The 16154-nt window shown below is 36.2% G+C and overlaps 1 protein-coding gene across 1 annotated transcript in view; it reads right to left on the bottom strand.

The window, feature by feature from the left end:
* Positions 1–3752: 3752 nt before the first annotated feature.
* The window catches only part of LOC311606484 (olfactory receptor 4C3D-like), a gene marked incomplete at both ends in the record, with an annotated part of 29290 nt that continues 16888 nt past the window's right edge, over positions 3753–16154 (bottom strand). Inside the window, 2 exons of the mRNA XM_084797759.1 lie at positions 3753–3782; positions 4243–4305. Of these exons, the coding sequence (XP_084653885.1) occupies positions 3753–3782; positions 4243–4305 (93 nt within the window). The remainder of the gene's footprint in view (positions 3783–4242; positions 4306–16154) is intronic.

Genomic DNA, 16154 nt, shown 5'->3' with positions numbered 1-16154 from the left:
TACTTTTATATTAATTTTGTTATCTATCCAGCTATCTATTATCTATCTATCTATCTATCTATCTATCTATCCAACTATCTATCTATCCTTCTGTCTGTCTATCTGTCTGTCGGTCTGTCAGTCAGTCAGTCCGCCTGTCTATTGTCTACCGTTTGTCTATATAGTCAAAAGTTGTTTTAGGCAAACACACTTTATTAAGTTTTTCTTTTCTGGGGGTAATGTCCTATAGACTATATACAGAAGGAAGCCTTTAATCTGATCTGTTGCCAAATCTGAGTTTGTTTAGGGGCAGCTATGCCAGAAGAACTTTAAGGTGATCCAGCTTTTTTGTGCTTTTTAAAATTTTCATGGCAAGGAGGACTCCTGAGTATGGGAAAATAAAGTTACTTCTGTGAGAGCAAGAAATAATTTTCTGGGGAAAGGCATGAATGAACATAATATAAAAACTCCCTATAAATGCAACATGTAGATATCAGAAACCTCCAGTGAAAGTCAGCACAGTGATGAAATCAGCATTTGGTTCAGCTTTGCTGGGCTGTGTCAAACAGCTATGGCTCTTCATGCCTTTCCTTGTTTTTTACTAGTCATACTGTGCCAACAAGCAATCACTTCTGCTTCAGAGAAGACATTATTTGATAAAATTTCCCAGTGGTGATTATCTAGGTGTTAATCTTGTTAATATAACTGTATAATGTATTCTGGGAGGTGTTTGGTTTGATTTGTTATTATCCCCAATGTATATATGGCTGTTTCTAGAGTACTCTGTTGATTTTTTACAGAATTTCAGCAATATTTTTGTTCATTAATATATACCATATATAATTGCTTAAATCCTAGATAGGCTACCTTGTTTACATGTGTGTAAACCCCCTACTTCAATCATCTTAAAGTTTTAATATGAATTATCCAATCTTTTAAATTGAATACATTATACCTGACATCAGTGACATACCAAGAAAGAATATTGACATGCATAACAACCCTGAATGGAGTCCTACCAAACACTAAGAAACAAGAGACTAAGAAGATTAGACAATGTGTATTTATATCATAACACAGTATCCATAAACAAAAGGACAATCAAATAATTCATAAACACATGGATTGATTCTCACAGGCTATCATACATTAATATGATGAAATGTAATTTATGTGGTGACATTATAATATGCTAACTTATAATAATATCATGACTCTAACTTGTGTAATTTGTGCTATTTTAGTCTTACATGTATAACAACTTGTCAAACAGATTGATTTTTTCCCAATTTTTCTTTATTGAAAAATAGAATCATTCATATTATATCTCATGCATCCTCCCATTCCTCCCTCCCTCCTGCTTTCACCCCACTCCCCTTCCCTATGACTGTGACTGAGGGGGACCCCCTATCCCTGAATATGATGTTAGGGTATCAAGTCTCTTCATGGTAGGCCAAAGTTTGATTTTGTAGATAAGATTCATAGTTACGTTTGGAATAACCAATTCCTAAAAGGAATGAAGAAAGCTTCTTTTGGAATGTTAAGCCAGCTTATTAATTTACTTGTTGGTTATATAAAAATGCTCAGTGTATACCAATTCATAAGTAGTACATGAATTTTATGTGCAATATCCTATAACTTTAATGTCTGTAATAGCCTTTCAAATTTGAAGAGTTTTTTCTCATTTGCTTTGTGTTGCTCTGATAAGATACCATGACTAAACCCAACTTACTACATTTTACAGGTTAGACTCCATCATTGAGGGAAACAGAAATGAACTCAATCAAATAGTGGGGATAAGAACTGAAGCAGAGACCATGAAGAAATGCTGGTTTCTCCCTTGTTATTCAAGACATTTGCTGTTTGTGTTCTTTTACAACCCATGACCACCTGCCTAGGATGGCATTACTCTGAGTGAGTAGGATGCTGTCACATCAATCGCTAATCAAGAAAATGTCTCATCAACATGCTCAAGATAGGCTGATGGAGGAAATTTCTCACCTTTGCTTCCCTACTCTCAGGAGACGAGTTTAGAACAAGTTGTCAAAAATAATCACATTAGTGTTGAATTTATCTTTTAAAGTTGTTAAAACATTATATATATATATATATATATATATATATATATATATATGAATTTTTAATAAAATGTGTAAAACTGTTCTGATGGCTATTTTTAAATTTTATTTTATTAATTTATTCATATTACATCTCAAAGGTTATCCCCTCCCTTGTATCCTCCCATTCTTCCCTCCCTCCCATTTTCCCCTTACTCCCTTCCCCTATGACTGTGACTGAGGGGGACTTCCTCCCCCTGTATATGCTCATAGGGTATCAAGTCTCTTCTTGGTAGCCTGCTGTCCTTCCTCTGAGTGCCACTAGGTCTCCCCATTCAGGGGACGTGGTCAAATATGAGGCACCAGAGTATGTGAGAAAGTCATATCCCACTCTCCACTCAACTGTGGAGAGTGTCCTGTCCATTGGCTAGATCTGGGTAGGGGTTTGAAGTTTACCACCTGTATTGTCCTTGGCTGGTGTCATAGTTTGAGTGGGACCCCTGAGCCCAAATCTGCCTATCATGATGTTCTTCTTGTAGGTTTCTAGAATCCTCAGGATCCTTCAACTTTGCCATTCTCCCATGCTTCTCTCATCTAGAGTCCCAGTAGGATGTCCTCCCCTCTATCCCAGTTTCCTGGTTAGTGAAGACTTTCATGGCACATGCCCCTTGGGTTAGTGTCCAGATATTAGTGAGTATATACCATTTGACTCTTTCTGTTTCTGGGTTTACTCACTCATTATGATCATTTCTCATTCAATCCATTTGTCCACAAATTTTGGGAATTCCCTGATGGCTACTTTTATGGCTTCTTAAAATTACATTTTAGAGGGCTGGAGAGATGGCTCAGAGGTTAAGAGCACTATCTGCTTTTCCAAAGGTCCTGAGTTCGATTCCTAGCCACCACATGATAGCTCGCCACCATCTATAATGAGATCTGGTGCCCTCTTCTGGTGTGCAGGCAGAACACTGTATAACAAACAAACAAATAAATCTTTTAAAAGAATTATATTTTATATAAATGTTTGAAGGTATGCTAGCTGGAGTGACAATGTACCTCCTGAAACTATACACTAATTTGCAAAAACCCCAGTATTAGGAATGGAAAATCTCCAAGAAACCACAGACAATATATGCTACTGCTACTGTCCTTGGTGCCTTCCAGAATAAGAAGGTTAAAAACTCTATTTCTGATGACACGACACTCTTCACACACATCTGAGCTGGAAATCTCCTCACTCAAGGGTAGCTTTCGTAGTTTCAGGAAGATCCATGCAATCTACCAATAGTGAAGGTCCTATTCCTCAGCAGTGCCTACAAACCACAAAAATAACAGTATGGCAAGATATCCTGAAAACACAGTAGTGGCACTTGCAATGAGGGAAAGCAACAGCCATCTAAGTAGACTTAAGGCCCACTCAACAGAAGGAATTTCTGTGTGACACTGTATATTTAGCCAACCGTTTATAGATCACAAGGCCATGAAACCTAAATGAGAACCTACTGCTACCAGGCTACTAAATCAGCACCTTTCTGCTGAATTTTAAATACTTGTCATTATATCCACAAGTAAGTGTATCTATCATGCCTCATCATGGAAGCTTCTTTTTGCAGGAAACAGAAACCATTACAAAATCATAAATGGTGAAAATATAGAGATCAGCAGATCTTAGAGTGGCCACCCTCAACTGATATATTTACAGCACAACCCCAGTACTTAAGTCTCAGGTGACATCACAAAGATGGTCTGAAAAGACAAGAGACAGAGGACAAAAACAATCTTTTTGAGAAATCCTTTTGAGACAGGCTCTTCTTAAAACAAAAAAAAACAAATAAGGTGTAAAGGTGGAAGAAGCCGAGAGTATGTGTCTGGGATGAATATGAGAGAAAATTTGGATACCGTCAAGATATGCCTATGAAATTCTTTAAGAATCAATACTCTGCTATATTAATTATATTATATTATATTTTAAAACAAGCTCCTTTAGATGCTAGAATACAGTCCTAATGATTAAGGAACTTAGAAGAGGATTTATGTGATAATAATGCCCAGTTTATTGATGAAGGGTTCATGTAGAAATGTAATTCAAGCAAGCAGATTGCTATCTGACCACTTACATTTCCAAAGTGGAAAACACAATAGGGCATTTTATATGCAATGATTCATGTAACCAGTTATCGAAAGCAGAAAGAGCTCAAAAAAGTACCTTTAGAGGTACTCGATGACCCCAAACTTTCCATAGGGCATTCTTCATCTCTGTGTTTCTCAGTGTGTAGATCAGAGGGTTGAGCATGGGAGCTAAGATGGTATAGAAAAGGGCAAACACTTTGTCTTCTGGGAAGGTGGTTGCTGGTCTGATATAAATGAATAGTGCAGGTGCAAAAAACAGTACTACAACAGTTAAGTGGGAACTGCAAGTAGATAGAGCCTTGCTCTGGCTTTCCACAGAGTATGCCCTTATGGTATACAAAATGAAAAAATAAGACAACATCAAAACAACAAAAGTCACCAAAGCAATTAAGCCAGAGTTAGCAATGACTAAGAGACCTATTATGTGTGTATCGCAACAGGCCAATTTCAGCAAAGGGTACACATCACAGAAATAATGATCTATCTCATTTGGGCCACAAAATGGTAGGAAGACAGTGAGAAGAAGCTGACTGGCTGAGTGTACAAATCCTCCAACGCAACAAGTCATGATGATTTTGTTACACCTATGCCTGCTCATGATGATGGTGTAATGCAAGGGCCTGCAGATAGCCACATATCGGTCATAGGCCATCCCCATGAGAATAAAGATTTCAATTCCTCCAAATAAATGAGTTGTGAAGAGCTGTATCATGCAATTATTATATGAAATGACTTTTCTTTCTGCCAGCAAGTCAATCATTAACTTAGGGGTCACTGTGGATGTGTAGCAGAGGTCAGAGAGTGAGAGGTAGTTGAGAAAGAAATACATGGGTTGCTCTATGAGCTGTGTGCATGTAATAGAAACCATTATGAGTACATTGCCCATCCAAATAGCAATATAGCAAAATAAAAAGAATACAAAATAGAGGACTTCAGTGTTCTTATTTTGGGAAAGTCCCAATAGAATAAAGACTGTGATGTTACTGCTTTTATCCATGGTTCACTGCAGACTGAAAATGCAAATCACCTGAAATGACATAATTGAGGAGTTTATGTTTAGAAGGATCTCCTAACACTTTCTTGGCCACATGCTTTCTGATTTCCTAACTAGGATTTCTTTACTTCATCCAAATAATTCAGATAATAAAAATCTAGTACTCAGTTGTAATAGCTTTCAGGATTCTGTGACAATCTAACAATTGGTTTTGAATAAATCTTAAATAAATTTGAGATTTGTGATCTGTAATTGTCCAGTGTACTCCTTTATCCAAACCCATGTTTGGACAGACAGTGAAAATCACAGACTGTGGTTAGCAGAGCAGTTTCAACGTAGGCTGTGCTCCCTTTAGTCTTCTACAACGGGACTTTACAACAACTTCATGTGATTCTAAGAAAAGCATAAAAGAGTATCTTTATAGATAATAGGCTTATAGAATTCACAGACTAATAAAGTGATTTATTTATAAACCCTAGAGTCATTTACATAGTTATCATTATGTAAGTGTGAGGAAGAACAATTTGGTACACTTAACTCTCAAAAAACACAATAGCATTTGGGAATGTTAAAATATTTTGAGACTAGTGTCTTGCAGTCTATTTTCAAACTGTCTTCCTTCACAAAAGGGAATTTTTATTTTAACCCATATACAATGTATTAATGGTGTTATTCTCATTATCAGTCAATATAAATAATAATAACTTGAAAGATTTACCTACACAAACTATGGAAATTGTAGTAAGTAGTAATGAGATCCAGTGTTAGGCTGTTAGAATTTTGGACAAGGATGAGTTATTAAGAGTTTGTACATATAATTTTCAAAACTTTTAAATGAATATATTAAAATTAATTTTACTAGTCTCCAAATGTTTCACTTTAATCTGCATTTTCTTCTCTAAGCTCACATTAAGATTTTCAATGAAACACTATTTAAATTTCCTCTACTACTTAATATATTTTTAAATAATACTGCCATACTTATAAAAATATTGCTTTTTATTGAACAAAGTTTTGCATGGCTTCTCCTCCCCCAACATCATTGTCACCTTCTTATCCACACCATCCCATTCCAGTTCACTCTCTTTACAGAACTAATAAAGAAACAAAAGTAAAAAACAACCCAAAGAAAAACATATTTTTAAAAATAAAGAAAAAACAAAAAATAAACACACACATGAACACACACACACACACACACACACACACACACACACACACACACACACCATAAAAACACAAAATTGGAAACTGCTATTTACAAGCAAGAGACCAGTAAGACAAAAGTGTCAAACTTTGTAGTAAGTAATGACAAGAGGTAGTGTTAGGCTGTTAGAACATCAGACAAAACATTTACAAAAATAACATCAAGTCCTTGCTTTTTATAATACTGAATTATAAAATGAAAACTTTCATTTCCATAGTGTAATTTTAAGAATGAGAATTAGACTAAACACACAGGAATTTTAGAAGTAATTTATAATCTTCTCCCAAACAGACAATAATAATACTTTACTATTAAATAAGAAAATATATGCTTTATTTATTCTTAAATTAGGTTAATATGGATATTGACATTTATAAGCAGAATCACACACACACACACACACACACACACACACGCACACGCACACGCACACGCACACGCACACACACACACACACACACACACGCACACACACAAACACCATTAACACTTATAGAAAGATTCAATCTATAGCTCTTCATTTATTTATTAGGCACTTATTGGAATATACTCCTGGAATTTTGAGTTGCCTTGACTCAGAAGGCCACAGTTGAAGTTTAACTTTCTCCCTGAAATTTGGTTTCTTTTCTATATGAAATTTTGTTTATTTTTTAATATTTTGAGACAAAAGATATAATTACAACATTTTCCTCTTCTTTCGCCTCCCTCCAAACCCTTCCCTATAAGCCTCCTGTTCTCAATCAACACCATGGCCTCTTCTTTCCCTTTGATTTGACCTCTTCATGAACATAGAACTGTTGAGTTTAACTGTCATTCTGTTCGTTATTCTTTATAGTTTAGATACTTCCCTGCTTACACTTGATAAATCAGTGTCTGATTTCACTTATGATAATTGTGGATTCAAATAATAAGTCATTTGTTTTTTCTAAAGTACTTTAATGTTGAAATAAAGACAGGAAATATATCTTACTTCATTGTTAGTGATTGGTTCTGAGTTTTAACTTTCATAATAGATAAAAAGAGACTTTAAAAATATTTTTGAATAACATTATTGTGATAGTATTGATTTGCCACTTAGAGATCTAGACAAAAATAGCTATCATCCTTTTCAGGAAGATACATATGCATCATAACATGGCCAGCATATAGTCAACCACATCTTGAAATCACAGTTTTCTGACTACCGATCCTGAATTCATAATCATCTCTTTTTATGTCCCACACAAAGTCAAGAAAAAAGTAGAACTAAATTGAACATTAATTCTGTCATGTCAAACTTTGGATTTTGTATACATGTTTAAATAATTTAAGCAAACTAGTACATTTTCTGAATTTCAATATTTTCTTCATAGCCAATTATTTTAAGAAGAATATTTTTTGACCCAAAATGTTAGGATTTTATTTGCAAAGCTGGACTATAAATTAATTTGAAGACTGTTCAGAAATCATGAAGTGAATCACTTCATTGATCTATGCCCAGGTCTAGAAAGCCACATGTGTATAGTTCTTACAAGGTTTTAGGCAACAATATCTCTTACCTCCTCAAGAATGATTAGCAATATTACTTAAGAATTATTACTGATGTTACATTCTCAGATCCTGGTCAGGAGGGGGCAGAAAGTTGAGTCCAACTTCTAATATTGCCACTTCTTAGATTCAGGACTTTTCATTCTTAGTTCATAAAATGAAGGAACTATAATGAATGGTCTTTGAGAACTCTTCCTATACAGATTATTAACACAGGAGTAAAAGCTACTTTTAACATCACATGTTTAGGAATAATTGCTATGAAATTATTTACTTATACATGGCCTACTCTTAAATATGTAGTTATTTTGCTTTATAATCATATCTATCCCTCTGTCACAGAAATAGTTGTGTAACTGATTAAATCATTTTCTTGCAATTTCTGACTTAAAATAATCATATTGATATTTAATTTCTATTTTTCCAAACTTATACATGAAAAAATATTTAATGACTATCTGTCAGCTATCAAACTTCCAAACCAACAAATACAGGAGGATGTCCATTCCAGAGAGAAAGTGTTTTTGTAAACACACTCAATAATAACTGCTATGGAACCAATTTATTTCAAATCATTTCAAACTCAACTGTTAATCAAGATCTTTAGGAAAAATTTTTAAATGTTAATTTTAATTTCCCTTGAAGAGAGAATTTAAGAAAAGCTTATCATTCACATATGCTTAAGTTTCCAACTCACCAGGTAGCTTCATCCTTTGAGAGCCAAGATATCAGAGCAAGTCTGCAACAGAATCATAAATGATCTGTGAAAAGCATGTTTCTTGTTCATAACAAAATTTTAATAACTTATTGGCAATTAGCTGATTGTGCAATTTGAGTCTCTTTTCCCTTTCTGTAGTATGGGAGGAAAACTATAGTTATTCTCATGCTGAGAACTTGTGTACAGCAGCTCATACATAGTATTTTTATTATGTTCTCTGGGGATATTCTGTGTATTCATCTGTGTCCTGTGTATTTATTTTTACAATTTTGGAGGTAGAACCCTGGGTATTACATGTGCCAGGCAAGTGTTTTGGTACAGAGACATACAGGCCTTGGTGCCTTCTGTGTGCCAATACATTTCAAGTCAAGTATGAATAATAATCAATGGTGAATGTTGGAAATAATAGGCTGATAAGAACATGTGTAACTCATTTTTAGACAGACTTTACTATAATTATCTAAAACAGATGCACAGATTATTTCTAAGTCTACAAACAACTATAGATACTCTCCATACTAAGGTCAGTGTATCCTCTACAACCTACTCTAATTTAAATAAGCTTACATTTAATTTCCATTGCCTATATTATATTTGGAAGCTGCTAACCTGCACTTCCAGTTCCTCAAGTAATTAAAATTCATTCCTTCTCAAGTCTCTGATGGGCTTGAAGACCAGATATTTAGTCTTATAGTTAACCTTAGCTATTTAGGGGTTAAGATGTTTTTAGGTCTAGATAGATGTTTTAATTTGACATAGATGAGATATAATGGATATTGGTTCTCATTCAGAGTTTTGGAGTCACCAAGATAAGGATGTTTTCTACTAGGCTGCCAAATACAATTAGCCAAAACCCCATGAATATAACATTGATATAATCCCTGCTAGTTTTGTGGTTCTTCTTGGTGTAATTTTTATTTACATGTAATAATATAAATGTATATGTCAAAAATTAAATATTTTGAAAAAAATGCCTATATCTCAAATATAAATATTGTTTCCAACATAATGGAGTCAAGATATAAGGAAAAATGTATTGTTCTAGGGTGAGTGCATGTGTATGTTTGTGTATATGTGTGTGTGTGTGTGTGTGTGTGTGTGTGTGTGTGTGTGTGTGTGTGTATGTGGGTAAAGACAGCTTTAAGACACTTCAAGCACTAGAAATGTGTGCACCAAACTAGATACTCAACAAAGAAGCAGAAGGCCTGACATAAAAATGCTCCCAGTTGAAAATGTCCGAGAGAACAGTCCAAAATAAGTGTGGTGCTTCATTAAAATTTAAAGAATAAAGTATAAATTAGCATATACTAATAAAAATAAATGGATAGACAAATAACAGTTTGTACAATTTACTACAAAAATTATAAAAATTTAAAAAATCTTAAATAATGGATGGCTAAATTTAGAAGAATGCAAATGGATCAAGACTCAGCATAAAACCAGGTACAATGAACCTAATAGAAGAGAAAGTGAGTAACAGCCTTCAACTCTTTGGAACAGAAAATACTTCCCAAATTGATTACCGCTAATATATATATATATATATATATATATATATAAAACAATTAAAAATGGGACTTTATGAAACTGAAAAGCTTCTGTAAGACAAAGAACACTGTCATTCAGACAAAGTGACAGGTACAGAATGTGAAAAGATTTTTGCCAACTTCATATCTGATAGAGAGATAATATCATATATATATATATATATATATATATATATATATATATATATATATATTACTGGAAACAGACAACTGATCAAGAAGCAATAATTGCACATGCCTTTAATTCCAGCACTCCAGACGCAGAGGCTCATGGATTGTTGTGAGTTCAAGGCCAGCCTGGTCTACAAAATGAGTCCAGGACAGGCAAGGCTACACAGAGAAACTCTGTCTCAGAAAAGAAAAAAAAAGAGAAATAATATCAAAAACCAAATAACCCAGTTAAAATCTTGGTAAATATCTAAACAGACAATTCTCTAAAGAGGAAAATTAAATGGCCTGTAAGCAATTAAAGAAATGTTCAAAATCCTTGGTTGTCAGTAAAATGCAAATCAAAACTGCTTTGAGATTTTATTTAGTGCCAGTCAAGCTGGTTAAGATCAATAAAACAAATGACAGCTCATATTGGCAAGATTGTGGAGTAAGGGATACACTCGTTCATTGCCAGTGAGAGTTCAAGCTTATATAGCCTTATGGAAATCAATGTTGTGGCTACTCAGTAAGCTGGGCATAGATTTACCCAACATCCAGATAACACCTACACAAGTCATTAAATACTGAGAAATTGAGCTGGTGACTATCTAGAGCCTTTAAACCTATGGATAGTGTTCATAATACTGAAAGATACTCTATAGGCTACCAAAGGCATAAGATAAATGTCAATTCTGCTACAAAGTCTAATCTACAATGAAGACCTGCCTGCAAGTGGTATTAATCAAACACATATTCACATAATATTTTCATTGATTCTTTTGGAACTTCACATCATACACTTTGATCACACTCTCTTCCCAGTCATTGCATGTCTGAAACACTGTGACCTCCCCTCTACTCCTAAAAAAACCCCAAACACCTAGTCAAATTTGTGTTGTCTAAGCACTCACTGGAGCATGGTCAAACTCTCAGTGGCCTGCCCCTTAAATAAAACTAAGTACTTCCCTTCCCACATACCTACCAGAAGCCATCAATTGTTGAGACCTTCAACATCATTATCACCCTTTTCAATAGTTTTCCTTTATGGCTTCCTGTTTCAGCTGTTATTTTCTTGGGGTGAAAGTTATGGTTGTCACAGAACCCACATCCCTCTTTTTCTACTGTGCATCTGCAGTCATTGATATCACTGGCAAAGTAGCCTTTTTTGTTCTTTATAGTCAACTGGAGCACAGATGCTGTGCTAACACAGCCCCCAGCTTTTATGGGACCACAGATCCAGACAAGGCCCTCACATGCAGCCTGGAACACAGATATCAACATGAGCTCAGTTGGTAGCACAGCTACTCACATCAATATGATCTTCTGAGGGACATCGATGGCTTTAGGCTGCATCCACAGACATGGACATCCACTTGGTCTTCGGTGGTAACAGAAGCCATGGACATCCACACAGACCCAGGATACAGTATGACCACTGGCACAGTGATAGATCTAGGCAGAAGCATGGACTGACCTCTCCATGGCCCCAGGTGCCACCACAGGGCACTCACATCAATATGGACCCCAGAGGTTGCAGCAGCGTCCATGAACATCACCATGTTTTCAGGCTGCAGCACAGACCCCAGACATCCACATGGCCTCTGGTGGTGACTTGGGCCATGGATAATATAGACCCTAGCTGCAGTAGGACCATGGACCCAGACATGCTGTTAGGACATCAACCTGGTCACCAGCCTTCTAAAGATCATGGGCCCACACAGGGCCCTCAGCACTTTCTTGGTGGTCTTCCCAGAAGGCTCTGTTCAGGAAGTGTGTCCTTCCTCATCTTGGGCCTCAGTCATTATCCACAGGCAGAGATGTCACACCAGAATCATCATGAGTTTGAGTCTTTGTAAGGTGCAGGCTCCTGTACACCACCCTGCTGACCCCACCTCTCTCCTACCTGCCACTGCCTTCTTGTCCCCAGATCTGCCTCTCTCCCCAGCAGACACATTGCTCTGCTTTTCCTTTTTTCCTGCCTCTCCATCACACATTTGTTCCTTGTAGTGGCCTAGATTGCTTCCACTATCCCTATGCCTGTGCTAGTGGGAGTGGCCTTAACCTTGTGTGAGTAATCAGGCAGTATCATATTTGAAGCCCACTTCATGAGATTCCACCTAGACCTAATGCTGATTGGGTGACCAAGAACCTGAGACTAGATAGATAAGGGATCTAGCAGAAAAACAATACTACTGTTTTCTAAACAAATGGAGCAATAAGATGACTCCTAGCAACATCCTCCTATACTCATCAGAGAAACTTCCTTATGCCTAGATGAGAACAAATAGAGATCCACAGCCAGAAAAAAATAGAGAGTAATTTATTTGGTACACTCAGTCCTATAAGGGATGTTATTAAATCCATCCCTTCACTCAGGGCTCAATGAACTCTGTAGAAGAGGAGGCAGAAAGAGTATAAGATACAGGGAGGATGGAGGACATCGTGGAAACAAGGCATTCTAAACTCAGCTGATACACATGCATAGAAACTCATAGAGACTGAGGTACCATGTGTGGGTCTCCACCAGATGGTGGCCTAGGGCTAAAAGAAGTGGACACATGCTGCCATCCCTCACCCAGAAGATATATCCAATTGATAACCACTTGCAAATGAAAAATTAGTTTTCTCACAAGCAATCTCAATAGGAAAACAAAACACACTTACAGGTAGGTCCACACCCAGAAGTAGATGGCCTACACAAAATAAACTCAGTGACAACTTTAGAGGTTCTTAGTCGTCTCACAATGTATGTCAGGGTCCTCTTCCTCTCTCTCTCATCTTACAGGGCCGTTGCATGTATTCTATGGTTTGTGATTCTGTGTTCTTGTGGGATTCCTGCATGTACAAACATGTATCTCTGAATGTATGTGGGTTTCTTTTATTTTTCTTTGACTCTTTTTATTCTGTTTATTTGTTCTATTACAATCTGTTTGTTTTTTACTGGATACTGTTGTGTTTTTAATTTTATTACTATTCTTTAGATTCCTGATTGTTTTCTAAGAGACAGAAAGGGTATGGATCCAGATAAGTGTGGGGTATGGAAGAACTGGATTTTCAATGAATATTTTCAATGAAATAAAAATGTATTTAATAAAAAATTTCAAAATTTACTACTGCTACAGAATATGAGACTCAAGTCACACATGTCTGCACCATGAGTCAACTAGAATTGGTAGCTTATTTTCAAAAGACAGATTACGGAAAAGAAAGATGGCAATATTCTTGTGGTATGACATGGTAGTCACCTTCTTAACCTCTTGATTGACTGTGAATCCGGGGTTATAAGAGGTGATGTAATGCAGCTGAATACCTTGTACCTCTATAATATTATCTAAAAATAAATAGCTCAGATTAGTGACATTCAATAGTCTATCAGAGTCCTATTGGCTTAAACAACAACAGAAACCCAGAAAATTGAGAAAAGTTTAATATCAGAGAAGACTTATAGAGAAAACAAAATGTGGTATGATATTGTGGTTCATATTCTTGATACTAATAACATCCTTGGTGAAATTCAGGTATATTCTATAGTTCAGCTAAAAGGGCTGTCTTAATGCCAGTTTATGAATGCTAACTAGTGAGTTTGACAAGGAGGATGGTGCACGTGATTTATATGTGACTGTTTATTCCTTCAAGCGTTCTGCATGTCGAAAATTATTTCAAAAATAGGTTTAATTTAAAATTTTTCATTAAAACTTTATTACAGTGACCATACTTAGCTCTTATTCAAAACTGTTGCTCTAATGTATTTCAAATCAGAAGTAAGAAAAAGAATAGATGGTGAATGGTAAAAATAATAACTAGACTATTCAGATCTAGCCAATGGACAGCTCATTCTCCATGGTTATGGGGAGAGTGAGGACTGCTTCTGACATGAAATCTGATGCCCCCTATTTGACCACTTCTGAGTGATGGGGAGGTCTGGTGGGGCTCAAAGGAAGGGGAAACAGGCTATCTGGATGAGACCTGATAGGCTGTGATTATATGGTGGGGGAGGAGGTCCCTTTCTGTTACAGGTCTAGGAGAAAGGAATAGGGTGAAAGAGAAAGGGAGGGGGAATGAAAGATACACATGAGGGGATAACAATTGGGATGCCATCTGAATAAATAATTAAGAAGTAAAAATACATGGGGTACTTGATACTGGCATCTCAGGCTCAGTTCTGCCTATCAGACACAGTGTGTAGTTGGCACTGCCATCTTGGATCCTTCCTTCTGAGAATCTGGGACCCCCACATATGTGTTTTATAAGCATATAAATTCATAAACATCTTTTCTATGACTCTAAAAGTTCATGTACTCCTTTCCATGGCAGAACAGGCCATTCAGAGTAACTTGAATGCATGTTCTCACATCATGGATTTGGCTCCTTTCTTTTATGCAGAGTTGTTATTAGTATGTTGAGAGAGGACAACCCTGCTGGTTCCCCTACCACTGGAGGAAAACCTTCACTCTTGCTGCTGCCCTCACTGCTTTTTGGTGTGTAGTTATTTTTGTCAACTTGGCAGAAGTTGCAGTCATCTAAGAAGAGAGACCTACAGGTGAGAGAACTCATAAGATTAGCCTGCACAACATTGTCTTCATTGATGATTGATGTGGAAGTGTCCATCTTTATACAAGAGGTTACTTTCCTGGGAAAGTTGCCTGGGTGTATAGCAACAAATCAAGGAAGCCCGGAACAGTGAACCAGTGAGAAACATTCCTCCAGTGCCTTTGCTTCAGCTACTGCTTAGCAGTTCCTGCCCAGACTTCTCTAGATGGGGGATTGAATTCTGTAAGGTGAAATAAGCCACCCTTATCCCTCAAAGTTCCTTTTAGCCATTGTGTTTTATCAAAGAAAGAAAAATCTTAACTGAGACACCAGATTTGGTGCTGTAGAGAATAATATTGTAGTCAAAGTAGAGATAAGTAAGAGCTCTCAAGGTCTTTCAATTAGAGAAAATGAAAAATTCTTAATCTAGAAACTTAAACATAACATATGCAATCTAAAAACATCATATGGGTAGGATTGTAGCTGACGATTTGTATAGTATTATAAAAAAACTAATATGTAAGTAATACCTTAGTTTATGAGAAGGGAAGAAATACTCATATAATTTCATACGAACATCAGTCAAAGTCTTTTGGACATGAATCCATTACTGGCATTATGTTGAAGTTCACGTTAATGAGAAAAACTGGTATGAAGTCCATGTATGTAGACTCCTGATTGTGACCCCTCAGGAGATATTCTACCTTGTTCCCTTACTGAAGAACTTGGAGAACTCTAACACAAACATGACAAGGTATTGAGTCAAGGAAAGCAAATTACCCATTCGCGTCTAACACATAACATCCAGCGTATCAGTTATATCTCTCATATCACATAGTGAACTAGTCATATAACTAGAAAGGGACAAATATTCCAGATAATCAGAGCAGCTTATGTGAAACTCATATAACAAGATCATGTCTTACAGGTAAGAGGACCAAAAATGCACCATAGGTCCTGGCGAAATCACTGAAGGATAACTTACTTCAGAAAGATTATCACATAACCAGATATGGTTCTTACCCTAAGAATAAAGGACATGAAGTCTGTCCAAATTTATGTATTTGAAAGACACCTAGCAGGTTACCAAGAAGAGACTTGATACCCTATTGCACTATCACACTTTGAACTTATGTATAAAAAACTAAGTCTTCTTTACAAAGGGCCTTGCACGTCTTCTGAAATTCCCATGTTCTTTACCTCCACTAGGTGAACTGATATTCGTTTTTTCTTTATCATGCTTGTTTCTACACATATTTCTTGTGTGTAGAATGTTTGCAACATCAAGATTTCCATTTTGAAGTTATTCAGAAAA

This window comes from Acomys minous (genome assembly GCF_964271855.1).
Source record: "Acomys minous genome assembly, chromosome: 10".
Taxonomy (NCBI): Eukaryota; Metazoa; Chordata; class Mammalia; order Rodentia; family Muridae; genus Acomys; species Acomys minous.
Note: the sequence above shows the minus strand (reverse complement) of the source record. Positions and strands in the feature narration are given on the sequence as shown.